Raw genomic sequence first — 19381 nt, forward strand, 5'->3', positions numbered from 1 at the left:
AACCTGACCTGGCTTTCAAGTAGTTTACTTCCCCTTGCTTAATTCAAGCTCCAAGAGAGAATTTCTGTGTACTCTGTTTTCAGATGAACTTTGTGCCTAGATTAGCGCATGGCATGGTAGGTCACGTTGGGTGATCACTAAATATTTGTTGTCTGAACAAATGAAAGAAAAAAATTTGAAAAACAGACTTTTAAAAGTCTATAAAAATGTTATTATTTTGACAACTTAAAAAAATGGAAGAAGTAACTTTTTTTTTGGGGGGGGGGGGGAGATGGGTACTGGGGATTGAACCCAGGGGTGTTGTACCACTGAGTTCTGTTTCTATTTAGTCACCCAGGCTAATCTTGATCTTGCAGCTCTTGCATCAGACTCCCAAGCCCAGGTAGACAATATTTTTATAAAATTAGTAATTATACTAGTAATTATTCTGAAAGCTTGCTTACGTATTATATGTACTTTTATAACTCAAAACCACATTGGGATAATGAATAAAACCAATGTCACAGCACTCAAGCTGCTGGTCCTTCAACTTTTTTCTGTTGCTAAATAATAAGTTTTACTAAACCTTTCAGTACTTGTTATTTTACGCTGCTTTCACATTAAAATGATGAGTATTAGTTGAAAATAATACTGAACTATTGCAACTAAACTCTCATTTTCCCTAAACATACAAGTCATTTAGAATACGTTGCTCCATTTTCTTAAATATTTCTTTTATTTATATTCTGTGTTACACTTAAGTCATTAATACAGGCACAACCTATCCATTTATCAACTGAATTAATTCAGGTCAGAAATCATGATTATTTATGGTACAAAAATTCTTCATGCATGCTCTTAAATCTCATTAAGTACATTATTAGTTTTTTATATAATTTCTCAGTTTGTCTCCTTTAATAGCTCTAGTTTTCTAGGCATATGTTCTAACTGTGTTGATTGATGTTCTTTCTAGAATGGTACAACTCAGAGTACCAGTCAGAGACATGATAAGGAGCATTAGCCACAATGAAACCAGCAAATGACCCTGAGAAAAATCAGCAGAACGAAATGGTAGACACAGTGATATAGCTCATTTACATTTTTATTCTTTCTTTCTTTTTTTTGGTGGGGAGTAACCAGGGATTGAACTCAGGGGCACTCAACCTCGGATCCACATCCCCAGCCCTATTTTATATTTTATTTTGAGACAGGGTCTCACTGAGTTATTTAGTGCCTCGCCATTGCTGAGACTGGTTTTCAACTCACCATCCTCCTGTCTTAGCCTCCAGAGCCACTGGGATCACAGTCAACCCATAATTTCACATCTACTTAAAGGATCTTATAAGAAGCTAACACCAAGATAAGTTACAGTTCGTTGTTTAAATAACTTTAATGAATGAAACTGAAGCTCAAAGGAAGTGGGAATAATGCAATAAAGATAAACTTGACTCTAACCTTATTTCAGAATCCACATCTCTGCTTAGGAACTTAGGTCGTGTATTTTCAGATGAATAATAACGTCCTGCAAAAACTTGGTCACCATCAGCAGTAAAAGCTTCTCTACAATTTTTGGGTGGCTTTTGAAACTGCATAACTGCACGAGCTACAGAATTATTCTAGAACAATAGAGGGGGGAAAATACATTTTTAAAACAATGTCAAAGAATTTCCAATAGGCACAATTTTAAAATATTACCTGTCTTTATTATTTTAATATAATTCAAGTTTTTTTGAACGTTCAAATGCAATGTCATGAAGTTAACATAAAAATTTCAAAAACAAGTTCCAGATTCAAGGAATTAAAACTATATATAGTCACTAAACAACTGAAAAAATGCTTTATGATAAATTGGTAGACTTTATTTTTAAATTCTAATATTCACATCCATTTCAAATTAAGTTATTTTAAGTAACTTTTCACATAAATACATTTACTTTAGAAAAGTTCATACAATAAGTTTTTCTAAATGCTATGAATGGCTAGCAAAATTTAAGAAAAGATCAGCATATGAAATTATATAGAGAAAGCCTGGAAATACTTAAGCCCTCGAGGAAATAAAAAGAAGATGAGGCTTACTCAAGGCCTCATAAACCTCTCTAGGGACAGACTTTCTGAGCAAGGCTTCGTTATTTATTTTCAAGTATATTTCTAAAACCTGAGAGCCAAACTCACAATTATAGTAGAAATGTTCATGGGTACATATCTGGGATATCAAAACCTTTATTTTTAAATTTCCATTAATGAGAAACAATTAGGTTGTCTCAATTACAGATTTCTGTTTTAAATTTCCTGCCCGCTGCTCAGCAACTTGTCAATAGATAAGACAAAATATGATGATCTAATCTAACAAGTATACAAAAATACATGTACAGTTGGAAAGTAAGTATCATTTAATTTTCACAGAGCACAAAGGTATAGGAAAAAATTTACAAAATATCAAGTACTTTATTTAAAAGTTAGAGTTTTATATATATATATATATATATATATATATATATATGTGTGTGTGTGTGTATATAGATGTATACATGTATACACACACACTTGTATAGGTAAATATATATAAGCAAATAAAAAATGAACTTGGCAGCAAATCAAGAAAAAAATGAACCAAAAATGTTACAGTACTGTGTACCAAAAGAACAATATTTATTTGTGACATTATTTCACAAAGAATAGTCCAAAGTTATAAAGTTACCCGAGGCAAAAAAACATACAAGCCAATTAGTTCTATATTACCCTATAGGTTTTTCTAGCGTAAAGTAAAATGGTGAAACATAAAGTTTTTCATGATAAAGAAAGGAGTTTATAAAACCACCTTGAGTTTTGAAAATTTTAAAGTAACATAAAATACAACAAGCATCTGGTCTTACTTTGATTAGCAGCACTGTCTCTATGCCCCTCATGTCGATTAGGCTATTAGCAACAACTGCATTATCTATTTCTAAAGCTGTCAGAACTGTTGGGAACTCTGGATGATGAGCAGCTCTAGGAGATAAAAGAGACAAAACTTAACAAACTTTATAATTATAAATATGTGTGTAAATTTTATATATGTAAAAATTGTATATATTTAATGGGAAAGATAATCAGATGAAAAAATATCTGATAACATCTGTAAACATACCTGCTTAGTTAAATTTAAAAATCTAAATCTAAAAATTTACTTAGTTAATATCTATATAATGCTATGTGCTAAGCACTGTGCTAAGCTTATTACTTAATCATTCTCTCCATTTTTTTTCCCAGATGAGGATGTTTCAGAGTTTAAGTTCCCTATTGTTATAACACTAGCGAATAAGACTGTGCAAGGACTTTAACTAGGCAGTATAGATTTTAGAATTTGTATTCTTAACCTTTAAGCCCTTTTGCTTATTATAATGGTTAAAATTTCCTTAAATCTCCCACTGTAATCATACGTAAACATAAGTTAATTAATTAAGATCCATTAAGTCCCAAGTTCTCAATTCTATATAGGATGATGGAGCACAGTGAATTAAAATACATCTTTAATAGTTACACAATTGTTCTACTGATACAAAACAATAAAAAAATGAAGTAAAGTTTATTATCAACAGAGAAAAGATATTCTTACAAATTGAAATTTGGGATCCGTAAGAGACATTCAATCTTTCAATTAAATTTGAAACACATGAGCTATTAAGAGCATTGAAAGATGAACATACTAAGAACAGTAGGTACTGAATCAATAAGTTACTGAAGGGAAGCAACTATAGTATTCTTAAGAGTTTTTAGTCAGTCCTAGGATTTCAAAACAAGTCAACACCTTTATATGTTTTATACGTCTTCATGCATTAATTCAACATGTATTTGCTGAGCACCTAACTATGTGCAAGGTGCTATTCCAGACAGTAGAGAACCTTTAGGCTAGACATAAGTATTTGGGAGTTAGGGATAAAGTGTTTTCTCTCTGCATAAGAATCTAACCTATGCTTACTTGTTTATTTCCATCTCTGATCCCTGGTTTCTAAAACACGATCCTTAAAAAGAAAAACAAAAAACAAAAAAGCTTCTCATGGAGCATAGCTTACATTTTGTTAAAGGAAAATATAAGGAAAAAAGGAGGCAAAGGTTGCAACATAATGCTTGCTCACACACAAACACAGGCAATAAAAACCTCACTGGGCAGACATCTGAGCAAATGAGAGATTCATGGGGAAGAACAATTGCAAAGGCTCTGAAAAGTACATAGGAAAGACCATGTAGCCAGTGCGCAGTGGCAGACTAAACAGTCAAGGAGAACCCTTATAGATTCAAGAGAGGAAACATGGTGGGAAGGCAAATCACATGGGCCTTTGATAAAGGAAAGAGATGAAGTTTTATGGTGCTTTGTACAGAAAAATGACAGGATCTGACTGCTGTCCTAAGACTGTGGTGTCGGATAACCAGAATTGACTGCAATATTCAAGTGAAACATGAGGATGGCATGAACAAGAATGGAAGCTACAAGTATTCAGACTCTGCATAGATTTTTAATGTTCAGCCAACAAGGTGTGGCATAGCTGAGTCAAAAATGATGGATATTTGGCTTGGGAATGGAAAAATGAAAAGGAAGGGATTATAGGAGCAGGTTTCAGGGTGGAAATCAGGAGTTTGACTTTTAGACCTGTTACATTTGGAATGCCTAGGGACATCTAAGTGGAAAATTCAGAAAAAAGAGCCAAGTAGAGATGTCGTTCGGTAATCGTATGTATTTAAAGCCATCAAAATGGGTGAGTTCACTTCAGGAGAAATAATACATACTCTAAGGAGAGGTATGGAATGCTGATATAGTCAGAGGTGAGGAGGAAAAAGCAAAAATACTAAAACAGAACACTTGGGGAATTCGGAAAATCAGAAGTGCATAGTCCTGGGCACCAAGTGAAAAATGTGTTTTAGGAAGAATGAAATGATCAACAAATCCAAATACTGCTAATAATTCAAGTCAGTAAATATAGTAAAAACTGATTATCAAATTCAGCACTGTAAGGTGTGCTGAAGCCTGGCACTTTGGCGAGTACCTGTAATCCCAGCGACATGTGAGGCTGGGGCAAAAGATCAAAAGTTTTAGGCCAACCTCAGCAACTTAGTGAGTCCCTGTCTCAAAATAAAAATATAAAAAGGGCTAGTGATGTAGCTCAGTGGTAAAGTACCCCCGAGTTCAATCCCTAGTATAAAAAATAAAGACAAAAGAACTGGAATAGGTTCAAGATTAAAGGGGAAGAAAGAATATGGAGATACAGACATCTGCTTTTGCAGAGTTTTCCTAATGAAGGAAAACAGAAATGAGATACTGAGAGCTAAATGGCCTTATTAGGATAGAATTCAAGTGGAAGGAGAAACAAGTGGAAGCAAAGAACAAGGAGTGGATGCTCTAGAAAATGCGAAGCAATATCAATGGAACAAAGTAGAAACCAAGGAGATAACGGAAAGGGAAGAGGAGACTATGAGAGGAGGAGGCAGTAGGAGATTCTGGTGAAATCTGAGCAAGCACATACCATCATTAGATGGAGCTGCTATAACAGTTTGCTCTACGGCACCAACTTGCCACCATGCTTTCCTTTTGCTATCCTTAAGAGGGATTTACTTCATAATTAATTATGTTACAACTAATTACATTACTATCAATTGGAGGAGGTTGAAAGATGTTATAAAATTAGTTCAGAAGTCAAAGCAGAAAAGACATTAGCAATGAGATGTCAGTGGAAGGCAACAAGGAAAGGATACTATGAAACGGGCTGACCACACCAAGCTAGGTAGAAAGCCTGAAGAAGACACAAAAGGCAGAGGAAAACTATGCATAAAATTGAAGGTAGCATATGGGCTTCACTGGTAAAAGAAGTTCCAGGACAAAATAATTTTATGATCCTAATTAGGCTTTATAAAATCACTTAATAATGTCATTTCTAATAGCTGAGTAAAAGGAAAAATACCATAATCAAATTTAAAGTACAGGAAAAAACATGCTTAAAACCTGGCACATTTTTAATGTCTACAAATGTAAGAATATATTAAGAATACATAGTGAGAATAAGAGAGGAGACCATGAACATAGATGGCAGAAGCACCTTAATGAAAGGAGTAGATGAAGAAAAGCCTACAAAATAGGTCAAGAAGCATCTACTAGGTAGACCAATCAAGAAAATGGTGTCATAATAACAAAAGGGGTAAAAGATTTAAGTAAGGTGTATCTAATAGTATCTAATGCCTAAGTAAATATATATACAAAAATATATATGTATTTCCTTTAGAGATGGCAACAAAAAAATAACTGGAGAATATAATGAATATTTTAGGAGCAGAGAGTAGTGCCTCAAAATACTGAGTGCAAAGTATACCTTAGGAAGAGTCTGACCTATGTTTAAAGAGATAAGAAGTCAATGGAAAGTGTGTGGCTGAGGAGTTATTTTTTAAAAAGAGTTCACAAGTCAAGCAAGAAAGTATGTGATTCTGAGCACAAACAGAACAGCATTAGAGAGAAAAAAACACGTCTTTTATTGAGAAAGAGGTAAGAGAATACATGCAGACATGGTTATGGGTGAGTACTGGAAGGATGTGTAGCCCAGCAGCTTTTACTATTGCTAAAAAGAAGTGTCTCTTTTGATAAAAAGGGGAACTACATAGTTCCTGACTATCTGCTTCCCTGGGAGCTAGGCATATTGCTAGGTACCTTCATTATCTAATGTAAGCTTAAATGAATGAAATGAGTCTTAATTATCTGATGCATGCAGATATTCTACTAGTATTTCACTATTCTTTTTTACATTAATATAACATGTCCAAGTTTTAAATTTAGCATTTGAATCACAATTTACACTGCCAAAGTTATTTACACATACAAAAATAAATCCTTCAAAATGTGTGCATGAGGCAACTAGAGTTGATAATATTAAATATATTCAGGACTCTTGTCAATATCCTGTCAATAAAAAGAACTAGAATCTAACTTCTTCCACTAATTTCAACAACTCTGTGCTTCAGCAACCTACTCTTGAAGTCAAAACATGGATTTACTACCACCAGTACCTCTTTTCATTAAACTCTAAATTTCTGTCTTACCACAGCTTTCTATCCCATCCTGCCAGACTGATGTCAAACCTGCTGTCTAGTCTTATGCAGGCTGACCTAAACATTTTCCCCGGACCTCGCTTTCTTTGAACTATTCTCTCAATAGCATCTTCACTCCTTCCTTCCTCTTCTTCTGTCCTAAAAACCTTTATTATAGTATTAATCCATCAGGACACATTCTCCTTTGACATCTATAAATAAACACACATTAATAGTGAAAAATCCTGCAGCCTCTGGAGGACTTTGATTCAGCTCCCTCTCAGATTTGTGGTAACTAGTCTAAACCCTTAATCAGATAATCCCCAAGCCTTCCACCCAACTCCTGAGATCCAGTTCTCAGCATATGAACTCACCAACTTCCAAAACAAGGGATATCATACAACATAAACTTAGCTCACATTTGCACCCCTCAAATCCAACACGTTATAAGCAACTGGAAATCACATAGGCCAGAAAACACAGTGTGCGAGCAGGGCAATTCCAGGCATTCCCCTTCACAGGGGTCCCTGTGGCAGTTCATAGAGCAATTGGTACAGCTCTTCCGGACTATTCTTTCTTGGTTCCAAAATGACAGTGCAAGTTGAAGAATATTCCTCACAGAAGTCACTATCTCTCATAACAACTTTATAAGTTCTTCATAAGGAAAATAGCTGATTATAGGAGTCGTCATGCATACCAGGTGTGCCAAATTCTCCCAGTCCAGTCACACTAACCTGTCATGGGTCATTTTTATCATTAAATAATGTTGTCTGGTAGCACAAATGAAATTTCATTTTTATCAGGTTTTAGAAACCTGGGATCAGAGCTGAAGATAAACATAGGTTAAATTTTCAGGAAGAAGGAGAAAACACTTTACTCCTCACTCCCAAATACTTATCTATAGCCTATAGTTCAAAATCAACACTTCAAAACAGGACTTTATGTACTTTTGACAAATTTACTTTTTCCCCTCATACTTCTCTCTAAATCACTTGATAGCATATCATTCAGTTAGTTATTCTAGCAAGAAATCTAAAAGTCATTCTTGATTTTTCCTTCTCTTCTAATTAATAAGTCTTACCGATTTTGTGCCTTATCTCTCTTTTAATCTATTCCCTCCTATAAAAATTCCAAATGCTATTTTTTAGGAAAATAATTTACAATGTCATGCCTTCATGCATCTTTCACATAGTATTTTATTTACCTAGAAGGCAATTAGCCTTTTCTGTCACTTGACAAACTCACCAGTTAAAAAACTGAGCAGTTATCATCTCTTTTCTGAATTCTTCCCTGACCAACTTACATCATATGACTTGATGACTTCTTCATTTAAACTACATATGTATCTTATCCAATTTCATCAAAGCCCATAAAGAATTTTTAAAAAGACATGCAAATTTACTCAAATGTGCAGAACATGGCATTAAGCTTATTAAAACACACACTCACACACAAAGGGTTTATAAGAAAACATGGAGATGGGAAATGGATTTTAAAATGGGATCTGAGAATATACAGATAAATCTTTTTTCTTTTTCGAGACGGGTTTGGCTAAGTTGCCTATACTGGCCTTAAACCACTAGACTCAAGGGATTCTTCTTCAGTCTACTAAGTAGGTGGGCCTACAGGTGAACACCACTGTGGCTGGCTCACTGACTGGCCAGTAGTTAACAAATAAGTCAGTTCAGGTATTGTGCTTTTGAGGTTTGTTAGGGTCATCGAAGGAAAACAAAGCTTTTTATAAATTCTGTAAATCACTTTCAGAGTTTAATTGTGGGTAAGGAATGCCAATGTTCCTTCTCTAGGATCCCCTCTTAATTTGGCTAGGTCTATACTAGTTCCCTCCTTGGTATAGTTTCTACACCATACAACTTCTGTGTCCTTGAACTCTCCCCACAACAGACTTCAGTAAAAACCTCAACCTTCTTAAAGAACCTCTTATTTATGTTTCTCCAATGCCTACACTGAAAGTAGAGTGGTTTGATGGAATTTTATAAATCTATATGGTTAACATTAAAAGCATTAACTCTTTCTTACACTGCACATGATTAAGTAAAAAGAGAAACAGGATTTAATTTGATTACCTGTGTCTTACATCATACATCTCATTCCGAAATTCAGAAACTATTATCTGTGGCCGTGAAGTCCCTGGTGGATAAAACCTTTTCATCAGTGCCTGAAGTACTCTTTCATCAGCATGGTTATGGCAACAATAGGCTTGGAGTAGTCCTTTTAAACAGGATTCAATAGCCAAAGCATGCTCGGGGTCCCGAAGATGAATGCAAGCTCCTAAAAGTGAGAAAATCATAGAGGGGCTCAAGATACTTATTTTGAAATATTAATATAATTTTTTTATAATTCATAAATGACTTAATATTTTCATATAAAGCTGCTTAAATGATATTGCAGATCTTATTTTATCTCAGCTGAAAATACCCACATACCCACTGGATACCCTAGGGAGGAAACACACCAAATCCTTTGAATAAAACCATCCCACGCTAATGTACGTCAACAGTGGCTTTTCTATGTAAGTTTACATTTCTGCAACCCTCATTGGTGTTTTGAATTTAAGCCTTTATTATTTTCTATAAAACTGCTTTGATTTTTAGATTTCACTGGGAAAAAAAAGTCTCATCCACTAAAATGGATGCTATTATATAAGTACATATTTAAATGAAGAGACATTACTGCCATGGTTAAATGCAGCAGCTTAGTATTAAAATGTATTTATGTTTATAGCATCATTTTTACCTAATGGTATACACAATCCGAGATAACTCCCAGGAGAACTTGATTTAGAAAAATTCAAATGTCAGGTATTTATGAAGATTTTAAAATTGAAAGAAAATTTAGAAATTATGATGTCCAGCCTAAACAGAAAACTAAGATAAAGGGGTGGGAGAGAAAAGGAGGGGGCAGGGGGTTAGCAAGGATGGTGGAATGTGATGAACATCATTATCCAAAGTACATGTAGGAAGACACATACTTTATAAACAACCAGAGATATGAAAAAAATTGTGCTGTATATGTGTAATAAGAATTGTAATGCATTCCACTGTCATTTAAAAAAAATCAATAAAAACAAATAAATAAATACAAATAAAAACCTAAGATAAGTCTTTTTATCAGGGCTACATAAAATTCAGGTGAGTGTTCTTTTCACTATATCTTGATGCCACTGGATTATCTCATTAATCAATTACATCCAAATTATTTTATCCAGTTATTCATTTTGGGAAGGAAAAATAAAAGAACCAGACTATTAAACTATTAAGATTCCTTAAGTTTTCTTTCTCGAAAGAATGTTTAATGTTTTATGCTTTACAGGTACAAAAAGAAAGCTATAAAATTTAAAGTGATTTTATCATTATTTTAAAAACTAGTACAATTAAAAGTCCACACAAAACTATATACCTAGCCTATAATCCAAGCAGCTTGGGAGGCTGAGGAAGGAGGGTTGTAAGTTCAAAGACAGCCTCAGCAAAACTGAGGTGCTAAGCAACTCAGTGAGACCCTGTCTCCATATACCTAGATTCAATAGACCCCCACCCTTGGTGAAGATAGAAACTCATTCCTAATGTTTATTATATCCTCACTAAATCATGACAAATACCTAAAGGGCCTACAGGTTTATGGGTAAAGTGTCCCCGTCTGTAAGCTTCATCAATTGCCTCCAAAAGAGCTGGAACATGAGAGCCAAATCTTTTCAGTCTATCAGTTTTACTATCCTTCAGTTCTTTCAATTGCCTCTGATTATAGTTCAGTGCATGCTTCACATCTAGTTCTTCGCCCCTAAAAAATAAAAGTAGAAAACCAGAAGAGACAGTTATACATACTGTATAAATATGTGACAGTTACATAGAAACAGTTATTGGTATGCCCTTAATTCTTATATACCATTGAATAACCCAGATACCCTAAAAATGAAAGGCAGAGTTTTTTATTTGAAAATAAATTACACTACAAGACAAAAGTTGTTGGCAGTCCTCAAAACTTACTATGAAGAAAATGTTGCAAAAGTAATGAACCAGGAATCTAAAAAACTGTCCAAATGTACAAATTTAAGAAAAGTCTTGGAAAAGTTATTTTAAAAGATCCCTTATTTGAAAAACAAACAAACACCCCAGGATTTCTCTTCAAATACAGATTAAAGCTATATAAAAATTGAAGTAGTTGAAAAAAATTATTTTAAGGATGTTGCAACTTACCTAATTCTAGTATATTCTTCTTTGTCCTTTTCTATGGCTTGTTGAAACTGTTCAATCTCTTGATTGATTGAATTTTCCTGGTCCTGTAAGGCCTTTACTCTGTCTTTTAACCAACAAATTTTTTTTTGCCTTTCCAACCTCTCAGGTTCCAAAGACTGATCAGTGCTAACAATAAAGAAAGAAAAGTGAAAACTGTTACATAAAAAACATTTTAAAGGCATAAGCCAATGTATTAGTTACACTAACAATAATACAGAAAACATAATACTCCATTGCACCTAGATTACTTTGTCACAAAAGTATTCATGAAAACTACAAAACAACTACCTTACCTTTTTTTCAGTTCTTCAATTCTTTTACACAGCTGCTCATCATCTTTCTTTAATGCTTTATATTCATTTAGAGAACGGTTATATAAAACCTAAAAAAAAAAAAAAAAAAACCAACAACAAAAACTAAACATTCTTTAGTAAAACGAAAAAACAAGTATTCCATTCAAGTCTACTGCTGTCAGATTTTCAAATCAGAGGCTAACTATGCACCAAAAAACATTTTTATAATAAAAGTATTCACAGCCACTTGAAATAACTATATTTTTAAAGCATAGAAGCAACACAGATTTTAATGCAGATATACACCCACTCTTAAAAAACAGATGAACAATTCAAAAAAATAGATGAACAATCTTTATATTCACTATGCAGCTTTACTTTTCCGGGTCAGAACATTTTCTCACCTCAGCTTCATTATAGGCCCTTTTCTTAGCAGTGACATCTGCTTTCAATGCCATACATTCTGGTGCTCGTGCATTTGTCTCCTGACTAATCTTTTCTAGTTTATCTTGAATATCCTTGTATTTTTTCTCTGCTTCATTAAGTCTGACCTTTAACAAAAATGACATAATTTGAGTATATCTCATTTTTCATCAATGAAGAGGAAAAACTCAAAAAGTTATACAGTTTACATACCAAAAATAAATTTAACTTCACGAGACACTAGGTAAACAAACGTAATTATATAAAATACTAAAATGTAACTTAATTTTAACTCACAGTTATCCAACAAATATGCTAATCACCTGGGGATACAAGTATAAAACAATTGTCTTCAAATAAAACAATTCATGATAAACAGCTTAAAATGGAATCTTCTAGACTACAAAGGACAAGATATGAACAAATCTGCATGTCAGATCACTCTGAAAGCAAGTGGAAAGCACGATGGTATTTAAAAAAATAAAGGAAAAGGAAATCTTAAGGGACCAAAATGAGATACTGATAATAGGCATGGACTAAAGAGAAAAAACTGGTGAACTATTTACACAGGAGTCACCAATATTCTCTATGAAAGGCAGACTTTAGGTGGTAAGGGCCATACTTCTGTACTTCAGACGTTATGGGCCATAGGGTCTCTGTCACAACTATTAAACTCTGTCATTGTAACATGAAACCACCCAAAGGCAATATGCTGAAGAATTATGGTTTAATAAAAATTTTAAAAAGACTTAGGTGTTACATGAACTAAACATGATTCATGATATGAACACTCATTCAAATCATTTTAAGTTAGGTTCTAAACAAAAAGTTTAAAGTCTGATTTAGACACTTTTATTTGAAGACAGGATCGAATCAAGAGGCACTTAACCACTGATTCACATTCCCAATCCTTTTTTTTTTACTTTTGAGACAGTGTCTTGCTAAGTTGCTCAAGGTTTCACTTGCAATCCTCCTGACTCAGCCTCCCAAGTCACTAGGATTATAGGCATGTGCCACCATACCTGGCCATGAAATACTGCAGAAACCTTCAATTCAAAACTCATTCTACTACACTGTGTACAACCATAGAAACGTAAAGTTGTGCTGCAATTGTGTTCAATAAATCAAAATGCAGTCTGTCATATACACCTAATTAAAATAAAGGAAGAAAGAAAGGAAAAACAAACCTCAATTCTACAAGTGAAAATCAGGTGTACACTTTGTGAAAGGCTTTATGTAAAGGCTGGGAAAGATATAGATAAAACAAGATAGTCCTTACCCTTCAAAAATTTGTCATTTACTGTGAAGATTTTTGAAGAGTGCTGAAATTATTAAGTGGAGCAAGGTTTACCAAAACTAAATATCATCATGAGAAAAAGAGGTATCCAACTATTTCTCTGACTGGGTTCCATAGTTACATTGAGAGATGTCTAACGAGAAAAATACTTACAGAGAAAATTTCAGAATATTCTCTCAGAAAATCTGAGGTGAGAGATGTGGGTATGGTCGAACTTCCATTTATTATCTGAAGAGGGTAAAAGAACCTCATTCCAGAGATCACTAAGTAAATGTACTATCTTCACCATTTCTATTGTTTTTGAATACTCAATTATTACCTTTGATGGATTAATGCCATAATCCTTAAAAGGAAAGCCAAGTGTGGTGGCACAATTCTGTAATCCCAGCAACTTGGGAGACTAAGGCAGGTGGATTGCAAGTTTGAGGCCAGCCTTGGGATTTAGTGAGAATCCATCTCAAAATAAAAATATAAATTACTGGGGATATTGCTCAGTGTTTCAACCAACTTCGATCTCTAGGCCCATGGGGAATATATTTATGGTCTTCTTAGATTTTAGACAGAATACTTTTTACATGAGCTTTTAAATTTCAGGTTAAAATTAATCTAGCCTAATAAGTTATCCAACATGTTTCTAGCTATATGAAATCCTGACAGGAAATCTGGGTTCTAAGATCTAAAAATCAGTTCCCTTAAAGTTCCATTAGCAATCTCTGGGCATTATTTTCAGTTCTCAGTTCTTATACTTCTTGAGTTAGCTTTGATATCACTCTATCATCTTGGTACCTCTCATTTCTCAGGTCTTTTGTGTTTCAACTCCTTAAAATGAACCCAAGAGTGAAAGCTTCATGTTCTAATATCTCTCTGTCATGTCCACATGCCTGAAAGATATGCAACCCTAGCCTCAAACAGGTTGAGATAGCCAAACACAATATTTTTTTTTTCAAAAGATGGTTATCACCATAGTCCTTGGAATGAGTGTAGGTCTACTTCAACTGAACAAGAAATTCAAGTATAGATAAAATATAGGTTTAAACTGCCACTTTTGTAGGCCATAAGTTATCTAATATCAGCAATCTCACAGGATTTAACCTAATACACCTATATAAAAAGATTTAACAACCTGTTGTTCTTCCATTTTCCTATCAAGTCTAGCAGCACGATCTTCTCCAATTTTGATATTATCTCTGATAGCATTCAATTGTTTTTCAATTTCGTTGACCTAAAAAGAAATTATACAGCAAATCACTGAGACTAGCAGTCCCCAAATATACTGCATATGTTACAAATATATGTGAATAATTAATTAGGTGAAAATTACCACTGCCCAAGCCATTTCATGTTTCAAATACTCTAAATTAGTCTTCATTGTACTTAAGCCAGCGATACTCTGAAAACGTTCTTCTTTCTCCAAACACTGGCGCTTTAGTTCAGTAAGTCGCTTAAAATGAGAGGGGAAAAAAGGATATATTTCTTAATAACATTAAACAAAAATTTTTTTACAAATTTATTTATTTTGAAAACAATGCCTATACAAATACTACATAAAGATTTGTTAGAAAATTACTAAATTGAAAATAAATGTATTTTTGGTTCTTTGGCATATGTTTGCTAGGTGCAATAGTTTTGCTAATTTCTGCACTAAAACTTGGGCCAAATATTCTTCAGATGAAGACGAGCACAGGAATTAAAGGTCAAAACTACACAAGTATAGATAAGTGCCAAAATTCACTGTCCCATTTTCTCTCTTTATTCCATATATGAAAGATAGGCTGATTTATCCTTAAAACATAATCAGTACCCATTCCAAAGATAATTGAAAAATTAGAAGCGATTTATTCCTCAAAATATTTTTCATAAATAAAATCACCAAATATCAAGTATCAAGTCATCAGATCAGCTTGTGAAGGGCTTCCAGACTTCATATTCTGTGTACCTGATATAGTCTTTCCCCTTCATTCATGCTTTCCATACCCTACAAGAGCCTTAATATTGTAGACCTTACTTCCCCCCACATTCAATTCACTTTCCCTTTCTCTAGGATAATTTTAATCCATTATCACTCTTTTCAAATCTCATACACAACTGTCATCTAGCTCCCTCACTCATTCTCCCTGCCTCCAGCTTTAGAGAATATAAAAGACAGACAGGAACTCCCTCCTACTTCCAATAACCTAATCTATTAATGTAAAGCAGCCCTACTGCAAAAGACAGGGGGCTTCATTACACCTAAATCCAGCCTCTATCCCTGCACAGATTGGACTTCATCCCCTTTGACTCTCAATGGTCTAAATCCACTGATTTTCAATTTTATCTTTTTATTCTTCTTTCCACTTGACCCTCTTCATTAACTCCTTTCCATTACTTTGCTTTAAACTTTATATACTTATTTTTTGAGAAACAAACAAAACCACCACTACCCATCCCTATCCCTACCTCTTCCTCTAAAATTCTTCCTTTTTCAACCAAATTTCATCAAAATTATCTCCATCTTTTCCATTTTCTCACATTTTCCAGCTCCACAAGTCTGGAAACTGTTTTCCCCCTAGTAATGAAACCTGTCTTGCCACAGTCATCTATAAAGATTGTCATTGAATACAGCTCGTTTTTGTCAATACTCATAGTATCTGACCATATATTGCATAATCGTGACTTAGTCAATCTCAATTCTCTCTTCCCTTGGCTTATATGGATTCCATGACCATTTCCATGGCTGAGACTTGGATCTGCCTTTCCTCTCCCCCTCAGCAATCTAAATTATTCCTATGACTTAAATAATATATTGATAACTGCCAAATAAAGGCCAGAGTTGATATCTGTATTCTTCACATAATATGCAACTTTCCATTTTACAATTTCACTTGGATGTCACATTAGCACTTCAAAATCAATGCATTCAAAATGATATTGTCTTAAAAACAAAACAAAAAGCAAAAGAAAACCAGCTCCTCTTTCCAAGTTTCCTGACTCAATATACTCTACTGCTGAAACGATTAATCTGAAAGTCAATCATCCCTGATACTTCCTGTCTCATCTTTCCCCTCCATGCCCCACACATCCACCCAAATCATTTCAAAGTTCTTCTTCCTCTCTACGAACAATGATACCTTCTTTGTTGATCTCCCTACATCTGTTCTTTCCTTATTGTAACTCACTCTCTTCTATAGCAGAATCTAGAGAAAACAGAAATTTAATCAATTCATCCACTTTCATGTCTTCCACTACCGGTGAGTTGTACAAGGCCCCACATAATCTTGACCTCTTATCTCTAACTCCTGTATCCTTCATCCTAGCTATTCTATAATTCTTGCAGTTTTTCAAACTGTAAGGAAAGCATCAAAGGCTTTCTAGCCCACCACTACCATGTTATTTCTTAAAACACCCTTCCTTACTCTCACCATCTTTTGCCTGGTATTATTCATTCTGCGGTCCTCATTTTACATATCACTTCCTCAATAATTCCTCCCTATTGCTACCAACACCCACTGACAGCACCCTACTAAGTGCTTTTTACAAACTGCCAAAGTCTATAGCTCCTTTGGTAGTGCTCATCTTAATCATATCATTTACTGTCTATATTTCCTACTGAATGGTTAAGTCTAGGACCTCAAAAACATTGATATTAATTTTGTCACTATATGCCTATGGACAAAACACAATGTTATGTATATATATAATATTTGCTGATAGAATCATTCCTAGTTCCAACTTTCATGTACTATTTCTTGAAGATTTAACTATTCAAATCTAGAGTTTGCGATTAAGGGGCATTTACTCAATTAGAAAAACATTTCTTATTAATTTTATGCAGGCAGAATTCTGCTACAAGATATAGGGAAGAAATTTTTTTTTAAATATTTATTTTTTAGTTAGACACAATATCTTTATTTTTTAATTTATTTTTAAGTGGTACTGAGGATCGAACTCAAGGCCTCACACATGCTAGGGGAGTGTTCTACAACTTAGCCACAACCCCAGCCCTAGGGAAAAAATATTTTTAACTACTGAAGACAAAATATACCATGAAGAAAGTGGGTCTTTAATCCTAAGTATCTCAAGAAACAAATTCCTTCAAAGTATCAATTTATAATTTTTTACAATAATTATTGTAGTGTATCCTATGTGTTTTTTTTTAAAAAAATGCAAATATTTTCCTTCCCCAATAATGATACATAGTCTAGGAGAATGTGCTGTATTAATTCTATGGGTTATAGTAGACCCTTGCACACCACATAATCTAGGTGTGAAAGAATGATATGGAAAAAAGTAAACTTGATTTCTTAGTTTTTACTTCTTGAACCACACAATTACAATTATAAACCTAAGTTAAAATATGCATTTCTTAAAATTTTTTTAGAAGCATAAGTCAGTCATTAGTAAAATTCTGTCTCACAAGTTCAAGCTAAAAAGTTGCTGAAAGCTCAACTAGTTTTTAAAACTGAACAAAAGAACAAGATATGGAATCATGTAAAACAGGTGGGATTCAATGTAGTATTTAAATAGCTAAAATATTTTAATCTTATATGACTGTGAGGTGTGTTATTATTAGACAGAAGTATATTCAGAAATATAAAGAAAGTATAAGAGCAAAATATAGCTGATGTAAAAATAAACTGAAGTGATGGTTGACAGAAGTGCTGTGTTTGGATATGAGGTATCCCTCCCCAAAATCCTGTGCTAACTCAGGAGATGAATTGATTACTTTCTGAGCACTCTAACATGAACAGCAGGTGAATCCACTTGATGAATAATTTTAATGAATTACTAGGTTTTAACTACAGGTATGAACAAACTGTAACTGAAAGAAGTAGGTCACTTGATGTGTGCTTTGAGTATTATATATTTTGTCCCTGGTTCTTCCTACTGAATGTCATGAGGTAAACAGTTTTCCCTTGCCACATTCTTCCACCATAATGTTCTGCCTCACATCAGGACCACAGTGATGGAGTCTGCTGACCATGGATTGAAACTGAGCCAAAATAAACTTTTTCACCTTTGAGTTGTTCTCGTCAGGTATTTTGGTTACAGTGATGAAAAGTTAATACAGGAAGTGACTTAAAATTCTAGCAATCTTCATGATTGACAAGTTGAAGAGTACTGATATGACATCTACTACTGAGTTATCAGTAGCTTAAAGAATGTTAACATTAGAGTACAATGATCATCTACCCTATGTAATTATAAATTAATATTGTTTAATATCAACTTGAGACTTGCTTATTAGTCCAGTACAATAAATGTTAGTTTTAAAATTATTTATAGTGGGACTTAGGGATATTTTATTATGAAACTAATTAGTCATGTATCAAAGAATAAGAAAAAAAGATGGTGTCATGTTCTCTAGTTTATGGCCTAATGCAGAAGACAGGTAAAGATCCATTATTACAAAGCAAAAAGTAGAGGCTAAAAATATCCTACACATAAAAACCACAACACATCACATACTTCACAGAGTGCTATAAAAATGTTAGTAGTTTTGTTCAGATATATATCAGTACATAGGTATATAATTTTACCATACCATTTATCTTAAGTACTATAGAAATTTGGCTAATTTCGAAAAGATTTACACTATCTACAAACCTCTTCCCCTTGATTTATCTGCTCCTTTGTTCTTTCTTTTGTTTCCATAATGTATGAATAATCTTCCTTCATCTGTTCAAGTTGGGTTGCTTTCATGAAGAACTTTATCAAAAAAAAAAAAAAAAAAGAAAAACATAATTGAGAATTAATAAACTTTCATAGAAAAATGTAAAAAATACAAAGAAAAATTTTGTCCATAAAAAATTTTAGACCAATTATGCAAAGATTTTATTAAAAGCACAGCACGTATACATAAATACGAAAGAATACATCTAATTTTATACTTGAATTTACTGAACTTGCTATAAGTTCACATGTGTACATTTATTTGCAAAAGCTCTTAACCCCATGAGGGGGAGAAAAACACCTTAAAGTATGATGATAATAATATTCTGAAAGCTCATTTTCACCAACTGTTCCATTCTTGAAGCAAAAATGACAGGAAATATTCTTATCTTTGATCTTAGTTCATCTTCAACTTTTAGACTATGAAATACAAACTCATTCAA

General features: G+C 33.6%; 1 protein-coding gene across 1 annotated transcript in view; it reads right to left on the bottom strand.

Annotated features, from left to right (window-relative positions):
• The window catches only part of Smc6 (structural maintenance of chromosomes 6), a 77794-nt gene that overhangs the window by 27508 nt on the left and 30905 nt on the right, over positions 1 to 19381 (bottom strand). The window contains exons 8-17 of the mRNA XM_046441302.2: positions 18873 to 18974; positions 14611 to 14730; positions 14413 to 14511; positions 11974 to 12120; positions 11570 to 11658; positions 11238 to 11402; positions 10643 to 10821; positions 9111 to 9315; positions 2853 to 2967; positions 1435 to 1595 (exon numbers count right to left, since the gene is read on the bottom strand). Coding sequence (XP_046297258.1) covers positions 1435 to 1595; positions 2853 to 2967; positions 9111 to 9315; positions 10643 to 10821; positions 11238 to 11402; positions 11570 to 11658; positions 11974 to 12120; positions 14413 to 14511; positions 14611 to 14730; positions 18873 to 18974 — 1382 coding nt within the window. The remainder of the gene's footprint in view (positions 1 to 1434; positions 1596 to 2852; positions 2968 to 9110; positions 9316 to 10642; positions 10822 to 11237; positions 11403 to 11569; positions 11659 to 11973; positions 12121 to 14412; positions 14512 to 14610; positions 14731 to 18872; positions 18975 to 19381) is intronic.

Source organism: Marmota monax, unplaced genomic scaffold (genome assembly GCF_021218885.2).
Source record: "Marmota monax isolate L192 unplaced genomic scaffold, Marmota_monax_Labrador192_F-V1.1 WCK01_AAM20220418_F8-fsc00010, whole genome shotgun sequence".
NCBI classification, from domain to species: Eukaryota; Metazoa; Chordata; class Mammalia; order Rodentia; family Sciuridae; genus Marmota; species Marmota monax.